Genomic DNA, 18,055 nt, shown 5'->3' with positions numbered 1-18,055 from the left:
GGAACTATTGGTTGAGCGCATGTATATCAGTGGAAACTATTACAAAGCTTTACGTTCAATATGTTGTCCTGCGTTCATTTATTCAGCTAGTACAACAAGCATCCAGTGAATAAGAACTGGAACCATGTATGATGAATATGTAGAAGGCGCTGCTGTACTATGTTCTGCCAGGGTTACTTACCCAAGTATACTGTATGTTTAGTATCGTTCCCCCTTTTTTCAGACACTTCTGTTGGGTCCATTTAAAGGTGTTGTCTAGTTTAGAAAACTCATCCTCAATCACTAATGAGAAATTTCTATGTTGACAGAGAAAGGTCCCATATTCAGGACTCTCATCCATTAGCCAGAGCAGTAGAACAGAAAAGCATCTCTTATTCTGGATGACAGCCCATTGTTTTGTATGAGTACTATGTTATGCATCATTTCCCTGTGGTGACACTGCAGGGATGTTAAACACTTACTGCTAGATTTCCCACAGATCATAGATAATTGCAGAGAGTTCTAATAGTGAGACACCCCGTGAGCTGCTTTTTTGGGCGACCCTTCTAACCAATTTGTTCAGTACTGACAACACCTTAAAAGAAATCCTTCCTTGTTATAAGGTGTTTGTGTACTGCTAGGATGCTCCATTATTATCTGATCCGTGCATATACAACCCCAGGGACCCCCAGCGATTCTGAGAATGAAAGGGCAACATCACTGCATCCCCTTCTAAAGTTGGACAGGCATTTCAGATAGATGTCGACCAAACAGTATTCAGCCAACAGCTCACTCCTGATCCCACATGTCTGTTTAACTCAGCTATGCATGTATTGATCAGTAGAAGGAAGAGAGCAGCTTCTGGGTACCGGATGGGGTATGCTTAAATCTGTCATGCCCAACCCATCGCTTTTCTGGATATTTCCTGTCAGGAGAGAATATGGAGTACCCCATACACATTCAGCTAATTCCACCAGTTTAATGTATATGGATCCCTGTACATCAACACCATTAGCCACCAGCTGTGCTGCTGTAGATGGCACTGCTATACAGGGGGAAAAGAGTTAGGGTACTCAGTTCTTACCCAGTACAGTTATGCCTTCATTTTCAGGATTTGTGGGGTTCCCAAGGATGGACCCTCACTGAGCATCAAGCAATGACATATCCTGGTAATATATCACTTTAAAATTGTCCATTTCTGAAGACCACTCAATAAGTGATGCCCATGTTGTATCATAGGACCTATAATTTAAACGTGATGCCTGTGTAAGTAAGAGAGCAAGCAGCACACGTTGCTGTAGAACACAAGGATGTGTCGCTGGAATGTGGCTCGCTTAGCATCAGAATAAGTCAATGAACAATGGCTACAACATATTTCAGTAAAGTCTTGTGATAATTCCCCATTACAACGCTACTGATCCTAAACTCACCCTGTAAAAAATTTGCTAACAACATTGTCTTGTGTTTGTTTTTTTTTTGTTTTTGTTTTTTTATTCCCCTTTTCTTTTCTTTTCTTTTTTATGAATGTGCTTCTACCTTGTGAATAATTGTATGCCTAGAAACAACCATGGAGTGATTTTGCTGTTCTGAATGGGGGAAAGATAAATGTTGACATTTGGAAGGCAAGTATCTGGCCAGAGACGTTTCAATGTGTAACCTTTATTTTTCGTTTGCATGGCCGTGGCTGTTACTTTCACAATTACCATTCATAAAGCTGGCGGAATAGAACAAAGCAAGTGTAGGGCTCTCGCTCCCGCTCTGGAGTTCTTACTATGAATCTTACTCTGACTCAATGGTTCATTTCTCTGTTAAGTGCTTGGCCCAGACCAGTAGATGATCACAACCACACCAGCATAAAGTGCATGCCCTTTTCTTTCAACCAGTTATGTATGCTTCCTTTTGCTTGGAGGGAAAACAGGTTGTGCCATATTTACACTGCCACAATGCAGACTGGCGCTTGTGTGGAGTATATTCATCAAATGGCCTTCTTTATGTCACATTAGATAAGTATCTTTTCATACAATGTTATTCTATCGGGGCAGCTACATCAGACAATGATAGATTTATCACTGCATGATGAATTACTCACATATATGAAAGTATACACACACTGATCTGTATCTCATGTGAAGCATATATGGCTTTTTGATGTCTATACCTCCTTCTGCTTTGCATCCACACATGGCCCTGCTTTATTTCAGCCCTTACTAGTAAATATGGATAACTGTCTTCACCTCCCACTTTTCTTCGCAGTCTTTTTGAGCGATTGATATCTACTGTATTCTAACCTAACGTCTGTTTATCTATAGGATTTGCATGCCGCCACAGTCAACCCAGATCCAAGTCTGAAGGAGTTTGAAGGAGCTACCTTACGCTACGCCTCTTTAAAATTAAGGCAAGGAATGGATTGTCATTTTGTGTACTAAATATATAGTTATGCAACAGTTTTGTAGATGTAAATGTTTGCTCTATGGACAGCTATACCAAAAAATGTTCCACAAAAAGATTCTTTACTTTACGATTGTGTGTGGTTTAGAAAACCCAGTAATTTGCCCTTGATGTATCTGTAAAGCTGTGAGTTCAGCTTTACAGATGCATCCGCTTTCCTCCTTACGATAGCCAGTGTAATTTTTAGCAAATCAGTGAATCACCTTATTTAACAAAATGACTCCTTATCCTAGAAAAAAACAGGTCTAAATGTCTTGGCCACTAGGTACCTCCCTTCCCTGGAATCTGCTGTTTACACCTGGTTGTTCGGGGAAATATGTCTCTAGTAACAGATAGAGCAGGACAGATTACAGGAAGCGGGTGTGGGACTTAGCTATAGCTATGTGTAGGAATGAGAGACAGAGAGAGAGCACCTTAGAAAGCTGAGCCAGTGTGTGTGCTGATCCACACTGTTCCTAAAAGAAAGGAGTAAATCAGGGCTTCCATTCTACCTCTTACCACCCATAAAGCTCAAGGTAGCTGTCCCTTGAAAATACCAGTGTTTCTATTGCTATATGTCCAAAGTGCTGAAATGTAGTCTCCCTCTCCCTTTAGCAGCAGCAACAGTAGAAACTTTCTGCTCATATAACACCTTGCAAACCCAGTGCATCAGTAATCCCTTTACCACCTATCTTCTATAACTGTACTGTGTAAATCAGCAGCGAAGCAGAGTGTCAGCCTCTTTAGTCCAGTGTACTTTTATATGTCATGGCATAGAAAAGAGGAATATGTGCTTCAATTGACAGAAGTAAGGTAAAAAGGGAGTCTCGACTGATTTACATCAGTCAGGCCCTGTCTGTGCTATGCAGAGGGGAGGGGGAGGAGGAAGGAGGGAGATTAGTGGCTGCAGAGAGCAGACAACAAAGGATTACACAGCAGGAGTTGTGTGAAAGCCGGTATTCAGAGGTCAGAGAGGTCAGTGCTGACTTCAGAGTAGATAGCCCGGTGATGTAGCTGTAAACTAACTCTTTGTTGTCCTGTTTTGGTGCCTAATCTCCCTCCCCTCTCCATAGAAAATAATGAAGACAGGTGGGAGACCTTCAAACTGCTTTTTCATGATAAAAATGCATTTTTCAGCTAATAAACCCAATTACAAAGTTTCTTAAAATCGCCTGTCCTAGTGATGTAAAAAAAATGTAAACAACAGTGACACTATAAAGTATCTTTCTAATTTTATAAAGTAATAGCAAATCTCTTGGATATGACATCTTAGACATTTACAATGAGTGGGTTAGGAATTCTGGGACCCCAACAGATTCTGACAATTAGGGGTAACAACACTCAGGTAGCAGTAGAGCTCCACCATTTAGCCAGATGGGACCAGCTGCAGTTTTTTACTTAGCCAATTGGCTGGGGCACCACTATGCTGTGAAGAGACCACAGCACAATATCAGTGCGGTAGCACCTTCATTCTCAGGGTCGGTGGTAATCCTAGAGGTGGTACCATCAGTCATAACGCTATGTTATAATCCTAATGATATGCAGCACAACATCGTGATAGGCAGGCTGTATCCAATGAAAACATTTTGTTAGGGCTATTTTTTTATAAGGAAAATACTCAGAACAAGCTGTAGATAACATGCAGAAGATGAAAATGTTCTCGGATGCGGATGTTAAAAGATACAATTTACACAAAGTATTGCTATGTATTTTGTACAATTTCTACACTGAATGTAACATATTCTATGGTCCTCCTTAGAAATGGGCCACAGTCTGATGAAGATGACTCATCTAGCATCAACAGTGACCCCGAAGCCAAGGTTAGTGGTGACATAGCAGCTACTTATATGCACATTTCATTTACTGCTTTACTTCATTTGCCCTGTAAATGAGGTAATGATTGCTTCTAACATCAAGAGCTGATAACGTGTAATGTTAGTTATCTACAGAAAAAAAGCACTTTAATTAAAAAAGAAAAAGCTAAGTAGTGGCATTACAGGCTAGCACATGTGTGTCTTCAATGATAGCAGATAGTCTTCAGTCTGTAATATTTACAAGCAAATGTGGGCACAGAACAGTCGGTTCTGCCTGTAATTTTTAATTACTGCTGTATACAGTTACAAAAGAGAGGGAACCCTTGGGAATTAGCTTGGTGTCTGTATCCATTTCCAATAAAATGTGGTCTGAGTTTTATCCAAGTCACAATTATAGGCAGACACAATCCAAACAAACTAATAACACACAGCTGTATTGTTCAGGTCTTGTTAAGCACATTGGGTAATGGTGTGTTTACACAGAAAGATTTATCTGACAGATTTTGGAAGCCAAAGCCAGGAATGGATTTGAAAAGAGGACAGATCCCAGTTTTTTCTTTATGACCTAATCCCCGTTTATAGTCTGTTCCTGGTTTTGGCTTCAAAGATCTGTCTGTGTAAACGCACCATAACTGTCCACAATGCAGGTAGAATAGAGTGAACTCTATTCTAATGGCTTCTCCAAGAGCTAACTGGCAAAAGGTGTCTCCATGAAGGGGTTTTAGTTCAAGAAGTCAGATTAGATTAGAAGGGGGTATCATGGGTTTTCTTTGCTTATTAAGTACAATAATAATTGGTTCCAGGACAACCATTATATGTTGAAAATATTGTATGTTGAGACCAAAACTCATAAAAAAAATCCCCCAAAATGTCATCCCAAAATGAGAAAAAAATAAGATTTAAAGGAAAATAAGCAGATAACCAATATGGAAACCGCAAGTCCTTACATATCACACTCAGAAAGAGCAACTGGAGACTGTAAATTACTTTCTATGTAGAGGACTGGAGCATTGACTCAGTCTTGTACAGATCACACAAGGTCCTAGAAAAATAAAATGAAGCACAAAGGAGCTGGCCTTGGCACAGAGCAGCACAGGACATGTAGTATCTCACTATACTTTAGAGAATCACTACTAGACAGCCATCCAGTGTATGCACTTCACTAATACTGGGGTTTTATCAGTAAAATGGCCACTTTCATTGATTGATCATCTAGTTATTTACATGTTGAGTCTGGTCTCAAGTTAGGATGGTCAAAAAAGGGACATTTTATGTTAAAATTATTGTATCCATTGAGGCCATATATTGAGGCCATTGTAAGTTGAGGGATCACTGTACTAGTATTAAGACACACAATGCCTGGATACTGACAAACCTGTCAGAAAGGTTAGTGTAAACCTTGACCTTGAATCTATGAGGGAAATGTATGACTTTGTTGTAGGAAATAGGGAGCATATAATGGGAAGGCTGCAGGTGGTACCTAATGTTTGGAGTGATCTTTGAAAAGGTCACATGGAGGGAGAGCCTGATCTATTGACATTTCTATCTTCTCCTATAATACTTCTTAAAAATTTCACTAAGAATTTTTTACCGTCCTGAAAAATAATGAGTGCAACCTCCACCTCCAACATCCTTCGTTAATCCATAAAAGTCTCTAGTTTGTACAAGTTTTGGTTTTGTTCTAATATATTCTGACATTTCTAGGAATGTCTTGTCCTAGAAGATAATGTTCTTACACCAATTGTACAGTTCAGATACATTAATAAACCTCTTATTAAAAAAACCCTAACACAAGCATATGTAGATGAATGCTCATCCTGCCTGGCCAGTGCAGGCTGCTCCTGCCACCTTGTGGCTACAAGATGTTATTGAAAGTAACACTCTATTTCTCAGCAGTAAACCCCATGACATCACCATCTTTACTGCGGCACATCAAAAATATAACTAAAATGGGGGAATGGAAGCTCGGACAATTCCATTTTTTACCAATGACAAGCAAGTTTAAATAAGAAGATAGTTACTGTTCACCAACTAGTTGCATTGAGTGGATTCAATTACTCTCTAATAATTTGACCCTGATATTTTGAGGATTTTGGAGGAGTTCATGCTGGGCTAATTTTTCAGCCATTTTGCTATTTAAATGGGGATTGTCCTATGAGGCAAAGTTCCAGTTATAAAACTAATCTTTTAACCAATTAGCGTCTTATTAAAAGTTGTATACCTCATGAGACATATACATTTTTAGTCTGGGTTTACACTACGTATATATCAGTCAGTATTGTGGTCCCCATATTGCAACCAAAACCAGGAGTGGATTAAAAACACAGAAAGGATCTGTTCACACAATGATGAAATTGAGTGGATGGCCGCCATTTAATGGCAAATATTTGCTGTTATTTTAAAGCAATGGCTGTTATATTGAAATAATGGCAGTTATTTACTGTTATATGGCGGCCATCCACTCAATTTCAACATTGTGTGAACAGAGCCTTGCTGTGTTTTTAATCCACTCCTGGTTTTGGTTGAATTGAGGACCACAATACTGACTGAAATATACGTAGTGTGAACCCAGCCTTAAAGTAGATTGGCACCCCTGCCTTTTTTATTGTATGGATCTTTGCACATCAGTCTAGCAATGCTTGTGCTGGAGGATGCACGTAAGGAGATTGAGTGTGCAGAGAACACAAAAGGGCAAAGAGACTGTGGGGGCACTGATGTAGATGCTGAGGGAGACATTATAGGACATATAGTAGACTTCCTCTCTAGTGCCATCATATGTGTAATAGACATTAAACAGCTTTTAGGAACATTTATACCTTTTTTGGGAGTTCTGTGTCATGGGGCAACCTTTTTAAGAATCTACAACCAATTAAACTCACTAAATAGTGTATAGTGCCTAGTAATAGATTGCCTTGGCTCAATGACACGTGTGTGTTAGAGCAATAACAAGAATCTATGCAAGTTAATGATAGAAGGTTAAAGAGGACCTGGGACATCTCCTGATAGGCCTGTTTTACTAACTGTTTTACTTCACATAAAAAACAATTCTGTAGCATCTTTTCTTATACCTCTGTGTTGTACTGTTCCTCTTATTTATAATAGAAATATATACACTGTCTGATACAATCCATCCAAAACTGCCAGGCTAGGTAGATGCTCCAGACTTGTCACTTCATGGAGAAAGACCATTTACATTATATATACATACAAGGCTCAGTTATGTGGTCTACAGTTTAGTAATTTGACCTACATTATCAATAAATCAAGTCAGATCACTGTGGACTGTGGTGTTACATTAATAGCAATTATATTTTTATTATAAGCCCCAAAAATGCTAACATCAAGCCATGTATATTAGGCCTTTGATTCTTTTCATTGCCTCCTATGGATTACCGATGTTTCTGCTTGTAAAGTACATTTTTCAAAATTTTTCTAAATGTCAGCAGTTATGAATGTTCACCTACCATGTCTGTTTCTGACATTTTGTAAAGTACTTTAGGGACTAAGGGGGTTATAAGTCTCCATGAGGAGAGCGCCAAACTGGCAGAGTCTGATAGGCCATGCAACGCTCCATTGGAGAAATCTGCAAAGTAACCCTCATCCAGACTGGAGAAGGGTCTTATTCTGCCATTTGGAGGACATTCTGGCTTGGCTAATAATCCCCGTCCTCTCAGGATTAATTACTGTATAGTGATAGCATAGTAATAAATACAGCCTTTTGGTATATGAAAATAAAACAAAATGGATCAATCTCACTGTATTATATTTCATTGCTTGTACAGTTATTATCCAGACATGGGTGAAGTGTTTTGTTGTTGGTTAGATCATTGCTCCGGTCTTCTTATAGTCTTCGTGACTCAATGTCCTGACAGTAGGAAAGCCTGTGGCAGTGACAGGGACTGCAGTGCTTAAATATTGGTTGTTTGCAGCCAGGATTTGGCAGCATGCCACCCACAGTATTAAAATCCACTCACAGCCACGGAGGGAACTGCAGATAAATAATGCAGCAGCCGCCATGTTTCAGGTTTAAATAAATCGGTTTGTTATTGTGTGAAGAGACAAGAGCAGAATCCAGGATTATTTCTGTAATTGTACAGCATTTCACAGGGATGAATAATGCTGCGGCTGGATATATGACACTAAAACTACAGATATATGAATACAGGTAATATGTGAGGACTGAAGAGTGGGTATGAAATCATAAGGAAGCAAGAGCAAACCACAGCAGATCACTATATGCATAGTGGTACATGCAGCAGTCTGCTGAGGATCTAGGCTCTTCAGCAGCGGCATCTTTATGCTTTGTTTAGGTCTGTAGGTGTACTGTTAGGATGTATTCATCCTTAAAGCCTAGGGTGCAGAATATGTTTGCATCCTACAAGTAAACTTCTGCTACAATGATGACAGTATTTGCTCTAAAAAGGAATGAAAATTGGCATAGCCATATATAATTGTTGGCTAGCTCCACCAGCCTTGGTAGGATGTTCAAATACTGTAACATCTGTCAGTGGCTGAAGATGCTAACAGGTGGGGGATAGTTCACTGTAAAGAGCAATTCTCTTGTGAACTTCTGCTCTACTGGGATACTTTATAAAGAAACAGTCCCAAGTATACAGCAACAATATAAAAGGTGCAAACGCTATATGTAGAGCCAAATAAAAGTATACAGCAACAATATAAAAGGTGCAAACGCTATCTGTAGAGCCAGATAAAAGTATACTGCAACAATCTAAACCGTGCATATGCTATGTATAGAGCCAGATACAAGTCTACTGCAACTATCTAAACTGTGCAAATGCTATGTACAGTATAGAGCCAGATACAAATCTACTCCAACAATCTAAGCCATACAAATGCTATGCATAGAGCCAGAAGTATAGTGCGAAAATATAAATAGTGCAGTTTCGTACTTCGTGTGATTTAAACTTCCCGATCTAATGTCTGTGGTAGTTTTTATTTTGTCTGTAGTTAATTCCTGGTCTCTAGGCTAGAAAAGGGTTTTGCTTATAAGTGCTGGATAACATATGGTCCATAACCCCCATAAACAATGTATACATACTTAGTAGTAACTACAGGGTTAGCTAAATTAATCTTCCCTAGCTTAGAGGGCTCTGAAGGCCGTTCTGCAGCTCCAAATGAGAAGGTAATTAAACAACTGGAACATCAAATAACACAGTTGCTATTTCTGAAATAAAAAAAATATTTGTTTAAAAAGTCACCAATAGGTGGCACTGTAACTATGCAAATTACTCTACACATGTTTAAAAGTTGGGTTTCAACAGTGCTCTCTATTTACAACACATAGGGGGAGATCTATCAAACATGGTGTAAAGTGAAACTGGCTTAGTCGCCCCTAGCAACCAATCAGATTCCACCTTTCATTCCTCACAGACTCTTTGGAAAATGAAACGTTGAATCTGATTTCTACAATTCTACTTTAAACCAGTTTGATAAATCTCTCCTTATGTTTTCCACCGCTGAACACTTTGGGCCAGCTTTCATTTCAACATACTGACTGCTGTCCTTCACATCTGACACCAATGCAGGTCATAATAGATCTGGTCCATAGTCTGGACCTCCCTCTATATAAGCAGTCTGACTGTAAATCTGGATCTCCCTCTATAATAGCAGTCTGGCTGTAAGGGTCCTATTACACTAAGTGATTTTTAACGATTAACGACTAACAATAAACGATCACAAATGAGATTGTTTAACGTTAACCTGAAATCATTCACCATATTACACAGAACGATAATCGTTAGTTACGATTGATCGTTACTATGATCGTTATTGTCATCGTTAATATGATCGTTTATTCCTTCTGATCCTAGAAAAACAATGAACAATGTGCAATTACACTGAACGATTAGCGAAAAAACGCAGAACTTAAGCGAATGAACGTGGAATTACAGCGAACGATTAGCGAACAATTAAAATAATTTTAGGTTCAGATCTAAATCAACGATCAATGACATATGAACGATTTTTCGATCGTTGCCTGCAATTACTCAGAACGATTATCATTTAAATTCAAATGATTTAACGATTTTTCACATGATAATCGTCCCGTGTAATAGGGTCTGGATTTACACCTATAATAGCAGTCTGGCTATAGCCTTGACCTAAATTTATACCAGTAGTCGTTCTGTAATCTGGACCTTGATCTATATCAAATGGAAACTTTACTCTGAACAATTCTTTCTGTTGCCACTAGGGGGAGTTGATTACATTTGATTTATTACTAATTTCATCTGGAGCAGTAGAACTCTCTAAGGCTTCATTCACACGTTCTGTGTTCCTCACGGAACACAGACATGGAATGCCTGTAACAGACTCTCCCCTACCGGGGCAGCATCTGTGATAAGATGCTGGGAGTGGGGAAACTGTACAGATATGCGCTGTGCTGTAATGAATCAGCCGTTTTTCAGGCGGTCCCTGGACGGTATCTGCATGGAGCCGGCAGCCTAAGGAATATGAGTGCAGATCAGTTTTGCTTCGTACAAAGCAAAACAAATCTGATTCGCTCATCTCTATCAGACATATTGAACGCCTGATCCTTCCAGTGTTCTTAAAATTGGAGATAAGGAAAACTAAAAAATATTGTTCGATATATATTTTAATAGTTTTAACTGAGGCAAATCAGACAGGTTCTATAGAGAATCGAGAGTAAGATGTAACACAGTTGTACTATGACTATCATTTAAATGTTATAACAAGAAAAACATTTTTCCAATTCTGCAGCTCCCTACAATTAGTGTTTAATATCTACTTCATTTACAAGACTTTATGGCTGCAAAGAATCAGTAAAACACATAAAATAGTCACTAGGGGGCAGTGTTGCACTGAATAAATTTGTGTAGCAATGCAAAGGTCACGTTCGCGTTCATTTTATTCCTCTAGTGTGTGGGTAATGGCCTCAATAATCACTAGTTATCAATTTACTGTTACATACGCAGTGTATTCATGTAGATCAGTAAGTACCACAATTATGAAAGTATTTTATGGCAGGTTTGAGTTGACAGCCTTTTAATAGAGGCATCCAGCTTTTTTCCCCTATTATCATGTGAATGATATGTTCTGTTGGTAAATGCTTGTTGAAAAAATAAATAAGAAAAATGCTTGTAAAAGAAAAAAAACATAACAAAGCAAACAGATAAAACAGTTAGTAGTTACATGGCTGGAGAGACAATGAGGGAAATTTATCAAGGGTTTTGCCCCCTATTTGTAGGTGAATAATTGGATTTTTCACCCCTTTTTGGTCTAAGTTCTATTTAAGAACCAGTATTTGACGGGTAAATATTTTTTAGATGCAACTTTTTTAAAAAAAATCTGCCTGTTTTCAGTATTCACCCAAAATTTCACATAATCCGGGATTAGCGCTCAATTTACCATTTGCGACTTTTAAAAAAAGTCACACAAACTGGCGCCGGCCTACGTCTGGTCAGTGCCAGGTGAATATAATTGCGCAATTTTTGCATTTTTGGGACTTTTTACTTAGATACATTCACTATGGCAGTACTACATTTTAATGAATCAGTCACAAGCTATTGGAACAAAATACACACCAATCCCTATTAGAATAGTTGCACATTATTAGACTCCTTAGTAAATGTCCCCCATTGTCTCTGCATGTCCCTTGTATAACGTATTATAGCAATCTGTTCGTTTACAGAAAATTTTAGGAAAAGAGTAATATCCAACACCACACTTCTAGCATTGACTATGTCCTCATCAGACTACTTATACCCTAAGACATCAGCCATTTTTTTAGGATATTCCTTTTTAATAGCAGCCTGACAATTGTATAGTCAGCATATGGTACCTGGAATATATAGGGTTGCCACCAGGCTGGTAAACTACCGAACCTGGTAGGTCAGTGTCAGCAAAAAAAACAAAAAAACAAGTGCTCCTAATTTTACATAATAAGAAAATTAAAAGCAGCACCAAAGTTGGCAGGGGATTGTAGCGGGCAAGGAAGCAGCATATATGCGCACACTGCCTGCCTGCACAGCCCCGAGCATCAAGAGCAGAGGCTGGCAGAGCAGCCCACTCAATCATTGTCTGCTGTCACTACGCATTGTGAAGATGACCCTGAAAACCACACACATTTTTTTTTACCATTGGGTTTAATTAAACACACCAGTTTTGTGGCAGAAAATGGTAAATACTCCGTAAACCCGTCCAGTATTTTTCCGCTGAAAAGGCGGCAAACCCAGGCATATTTTAAGGGTGCCTTCACACACACCAGATCCGCAGCACATTTGATTTGATCCTGTGTTCAGTTATTTAGATCAAATCAGCTGCGGATTTGCTGCGGATCGACAGCAGAAAATCTGCTGCGATACGGTGTGTGTGAAGCTACCCTAAAGCCTCAATGATTTGAGAATTTCAGCCAGAATTCAAGCCTACCTGATTCTACTTACAAACCTAACCCATTCTAGAGGAAAGCAACTTCAATAAATTGCCAGTATGGAAGCTAATAAAGGGAATGTGTCATCAGAAATTACTTATTGTTTAAATAATGGTTTTATGTTAAACATATTTTTAAGAGTGCTTTAACAATTTTCCATTTTACTATTTGTATTTTGAAATCTTTCAGTTTTCAGTATGGCCCCTGAGCCCAATAATAAGCTGACACATAACTTGATAAGTCATTTCACCAGTCTCCAGGCATGATTACAATGAAAGGTGACAGCTCCCCTTGTTGCCATCCCTGCTCTGCTTAGAAAATGTTTCCATAGAAGCCAATGAGTACCTCCCAGTGTATTGTTTCCTATGTCCAAGGGGCTGCTGTAAAGTGTATCCCCTAAATATTGCTAATGATATTTGGTGTCCAGCAAGAAGGGCAGCCGTGGATGACCCACTGTTAGGTTATCTTCACACAAAGTTTGACATTGTCCGTTGCATAGCAACAGGCGCTGATAAATTGTTGGCCGCCATGCTGCATTAAGGACGTTTCTGCATCTGATACCTCCGAATCGCCTGCAGGATTTTTTTTTTTTTTACTATTTACTTGCAGGCACCATTGGTTGTGCCTGCAAATCAATTAACCATTTACTTCAATGTACATTACATTGTGTGAACAGATATTAATTTCGGACGCTGTTCACTGAACAGCATCCGGAAATAAATGGCAGGCACATTATTTTAACGCCCGTTCTAAAGAACAGGCGTTAACATAACTATATGTGAACACAGTGGGCGACATTGCATTGACTTCAATGAAATGCCACCCCTGCAGTAAAGAACGGCCACTGGTCCCCTTGCAATCAGCGTCCATTCTTTACATAAAAATTATGTAGTGTGAACATAGCCTGTGGTTACTGTGATTGATAAGTAATAGGTTACCAGATCCACTGTAACTTTCAGGTGACATTTGCACTCTCAGCTCTCTATTGTGCCTGTTTTGGTGTGGCAAAAACTTGACTACGATTACCAATTTGAGGGACTATAGTTTCTATGCTTCCTCTACCCTCTCATATTGCCTCTATACATATGTCTGCATCCCCTTCATTACACTATGTTATGTAGTGCTGTAATTACTTCATAGCTGATACACTATTTTGTTGGTCACAAATTCTGCATTCTTTGATGCCCCGCATGTAAAACTTGATCCCTCTTTGGGACAAGAAAGGGGGGAACCAGGGAGCAGTTGGGCTATGTGATGTGTGACCTTCATTACTACAAGGAGCGAGGAAACATACAATAACCAGGTGTTCAAAAGAACAGGAGATCCCATGAGTAAGGGATCTACAGTACACCAGGACCATAGTCATGTGATGCACGTGAGACAGTATATTATTATATCTCACAGTATATATTAGGTGACCAGTCTTACTGCATAAAAACCATTTGAACATAAACATCGACAAATCCCTTAAAGTCGGCCACAATGATTTTCTGTGTTATAAATTAGTTATATTCCTTCCTGACTGGTAATTCTGATGCCTTTCTGTATTCTACATCTGTTTTTACATGGGGATAATCTTAGTTTCTTCCAAGAAAACATAAGAATTCCACCCTGGATAGACGATATCTGCTTATAGAAAGATGTGTTCATTATTGGATTATTTGGTAGTAACCATGCAATGCTAATCTATCATTGTAACTGTTCCATCCGGCTGTCCAGAGGACTAGCAGAGGAATGAGTCTGCCTTTCTGCTTCATTTTCTTTTCCTTTGTCTTTTGCTCAGAATTTGTTATCAGTCTTGCGGCAGCTGTCACAGAGCGGTCTGCTTTGCTGCTGTCTGTTGGGATACCCAGTTACTGTTTCAGTGGGCAGTTTAATTTTTAACATGTTTCTTTACTAGATAAATAATACAGTAACCTTTCATTTAAGCATGCAAACTATATTATTAGTGAAAAATTCATTATAAAAATAACTTTCCTCAGAGGTGAGGTGTACTGAATAAGTCTATGCATGCTTAGGCAATTGGTGGGAAGCTCTTGTGCACTTCTTTTGTTGATTCGGCCGATTATGGATCTGTGTAATAGAGACAATGATCAGCCAATGAAACGATCATCGGCTGATCATTTCTTTAGGTCCACACTTAAAATCGGGCGCCAGGCGCACATCTCTACGTGTAATAGCGAAATAAACTCCAACATACCTGTCCACACTCCCTGATGCCCTGCTAGCTTCCATCCTCTCCTGGCACTGTCTGCAGTGACAGGCCATTCAGCCAGTCACTGGTACAGCGCCATGGCATTGACTGAGTGGACTGTGACTTGACATAGGAGTTATTTTTTTTAATAAATGCTGCATGGACTTTGCTAAAGATGGCCATGCAGCTCTTGCTGCCAGATTATGGGGCAGTGTATGGGTTCAGTAAGTAAATTCCGGTCTAGGAGTCATGTAATAAGGCCCTAAGGACTTCTGTATAATAAACCCCTTTGTTCACATGTTTACCTACTGATATGTGTTGTTTTTTTTCACCACCAGTGCTTTGCTGTGCGTTCTTTGGGCTGGGTAGAAATGGCAGAAGAGGACCTGGCTCCAGGGAAAAGCAGTGTTGCCGTAAACAACTGTATCCGGCAATTGTCATACAGCAAGAATGACATAAGAGACACTGTTGGCATTTGGGGAGAGGTAAGCTGTCATCTTCCACTATCTAAGTGACAGATATCCATACAAGTGGCTGTACTGAATGGTCTTTACCATGTGCTGTTCTGATTAGTGTATTGTGAGGCCTCAGACTAGAAAACTGTTTCATGAGTTATAGTTGTATTGGTATTTCAATGAATGCAGAGTTTCTGAACAGTGACACTAACACGGTATAAGCAGGATTTTACATATTACTAAGTTCATGAGTCTCACTTACATTGCTGATTTATTTTAAGCAATGTACACAAAAACAAGCTAGATGGGACCTCCGACTGACATTAACCACTTGCGGACCAACCACAGAAAGTATTTTAGTGGCTCTTAGTCTTGGAACTGGAAGGGACTATGGAGCTAAAAAAAAAAAAAAAAAAAAGTTATCCTAATAGGAAGGCCTATTTAGCCATAGTTCACTGTACATAATACAAGAGAATATCTTTTTGCTTTGTTTTTTTTTTTTACCAGTTGAAGTCAATAATATCCGAAAGAAGTAGAATTTGCGTAGATAAAAAATATGCTGAGATTTACTAAGCTGTTCTCCTAAGTATTATATAAACTAGACACATTGTTATGAAATATTAATTTGAGGCTACAGGCTGGCATCACCGTGTAGCTCACTACTGAGACTTCAAAGAAATTCAACTAATATTCATTTGTAACCACACATCTAGGTCACTTAATAAATTATACTGCCGAATAGCAGAACATCATTTAGTATTAAAGCAAAAATGTAACGTTAATAAGTACATTTATAAGTAACATGCCATACTACAGTTTTTAGTATATACATAGTCGTTATAAAGTCAAAATCAACAGTAAATGTGATATAAAGCAAGTTTCCCATTCACATTTATTATTTTTTTGTTATCATGCTTTAAAACAAAGTCATACTTACCAGAAATCCAGGTCCAAAAAAAAATAAAATCAGAACACAGGAAGTGCCGTGTTAAAATAAATAAATAACTTACGTCTGGCTGGCTATCCCTGGCTGAGACCACTACATCATGCCGTTCCCAAATAATCAATCTATTTTAGATTATTCAAGTTGCATCAAGACAACTCTAAGCCCCCCTCTTTATTAGCATCAGGGAAACGGCACATAACACCTGGTCACATAAAGGGAAATCTATCATTTGTTATGGGCCTAAATTGTGTCATGCAGTGTTCCGTTTTTTGGTGCATTGATTGTTGTTGTTTTTCTCGTTTCCAGGGTAAAGATATGTATCTTGTTTTAGAGAACGACATGCTAAATCTGGTAGATCCTATGGACCGCACCCTCCTACATTCACAGCCCATTGTAAGCATTCGAGTGTGGGGAGTAGGCCGAGATAATGGACGGTGAGTTCAACAAGTTTACTCCCGCGGACTCCTACTTTGGGTTACTTTCTTTTAATGTTGTGTATAAGGATTTTGTCTGTGGAGGTTTGCTTATGTGTCTGATGCTATAAGCTGAATATATTGAAAGGTCTTCCATGGTTGTAAATGAGTAGTCAATGCGTATAGGTTTCTTTGTGAGAAATGTCACCTTTAGTAGCTGCTACGAACTATTTTCTTGCGCTTGATTTCTAAGCCATAAATCCATGTTACATAATCTTTGTCAAAATATCTTCTCATTTGACTCATAATAAGAGTCTCTAATGTTCTTAATGTACGGCTGTTGACAGTGGATAGTAATATAATTTGTGACAACCATTGCAACTTACAATTTAGAAAAACTAGTAAATGATTTCAAAACCAGTCATAAGGTTAACCCAAAGTAAGGAAAAATATATTATTAAACAAAATTTTTGTAAATACCTTGTATAAGATATGTCTTTACATACAAAAGTCAGGAATAATTGCTGGAAGCTCAATGCAGCCTTGGTACATTTACTGTAAGACCTTAATGTACTGCAAAGAGGCAATACTAGATAGCCACTGCATGTAGTTTACTAATACAGGGCCCATAGATCTGTGGTGGACAGTCATTTTACTAGTGAAATCCACACTGATAGGCTGAATCCTCCATTGTAAATTAAACATGTTTTTAACCCCTTGACAACCCATGGCGTACCCGTACGTCCTGAGTCGGGTAGGGGAGTTCAGAGGGAGGTCACGCTGCGACCCTGGTCTGAACCGCTGCACTCCCATCTGCTATTAGCATTCAAGGACCATGGCTATTAGCGGGTGCGGTCTGATCACCATGCCCGCTAATTGGCCATTTAAATGCAGCTGTCAAAACTCACAGCTGCATTTAAATGGCCTTTGTATCCAATCATTGATGCTATAGTGTTGGGAGGGGCGATTCTTGCTTGGTTCCGGGCCGGGTCTCTGTGCTGCAATGATGTTGATCCCGGCTCAGCAATCCATTGCTCAGGACTCCATCAGGCCAAAGCCGATCTCATTGATCTATGCAGTATGCAGTATCTCATTGATTCAATAGGGTTTCTCAATTGCAATCTGCCATCTGCCCAAAGAATTGACTTGTGAATTCCAGTTATTGGGAAGAAGTATTCCTACAAGGGTTCCTTCATCCACCATAGGAGTTCACGTATACTGAAAACACTGTACTCTGAAGCCATTGTTGGAGACTAAATCCTATCAGGTTTGGGGTTTGGCAAAAGACCTGGTGGCATGTAGTCTCCAACAAGTAAGATAAGTTGGATTTTTTTTTTTTCAAATTCAAGATTTTCAGCCAAAATATAATTTTCTAGTCCACCAAGAGAACAGAAAGTTAAGACACCATTCATCATTC

General features: G+C 39.0%; 1 protein-coding gene across 6 annotated transcripts in view; it reads left to right on the top strand.

Moving 5' to 3' along the window:
* The window catches only part of APBB2 (amyloid beta precursor protein binding family B member 2), a 237,417-nt gene that overhangs the window by 160,103 nt on the left and 59,259 nt on the right, over positions 1-18,055 (top strand). For 4 of the 6 annotated variants that reach the window (XM_069977563.1, XM_069977559.1, XM_069977562.1 and 1 more), the window contains 5 exons: positions 1,539-1,601; positions 2,289-2,374; positions 4,166-4,226; positions 15,163-15,309; positions 16,532-16,659. In XM_069977563.1, coding sequence (XP_069833664.1) covers positions 1,539-1,601; positions 2,289-2,374; positions 4,166-4,226; positions 15,163-15,309; positions 16,532-16,659 — 485 coding nt within the window. The remainder of the gene's footprint in view (positions 1-1,538; positions 1,602-2,288; positions 2,375-4,165; positions 4,227-15,162; positions 15,310-16,531; positions 16,660-18,055) is intronic. The other 2 variants (XM_069977565.1, XM_069977564.1) reach the window with 1 other exon arrangement.

Source organism: Dendropsophus ebraccatus, chromosome 7 (genome assembly GCF_027789765.1).
Source record: "Dendropsophus ebraccatus isolate aDenEbr1 chromosome 7, aDenEbr1.pat, whole genome shotgun sequence".
Lineage (NCBI taxonomy): Eukaryota > Metazoa > Chordata > Amphibia > Anura > Hylidae > Dendropsophus > Dendropsophus ebraccatus.
This window is presented reverse-complemented; position numbering and strand designations above follow the sequence as displayed.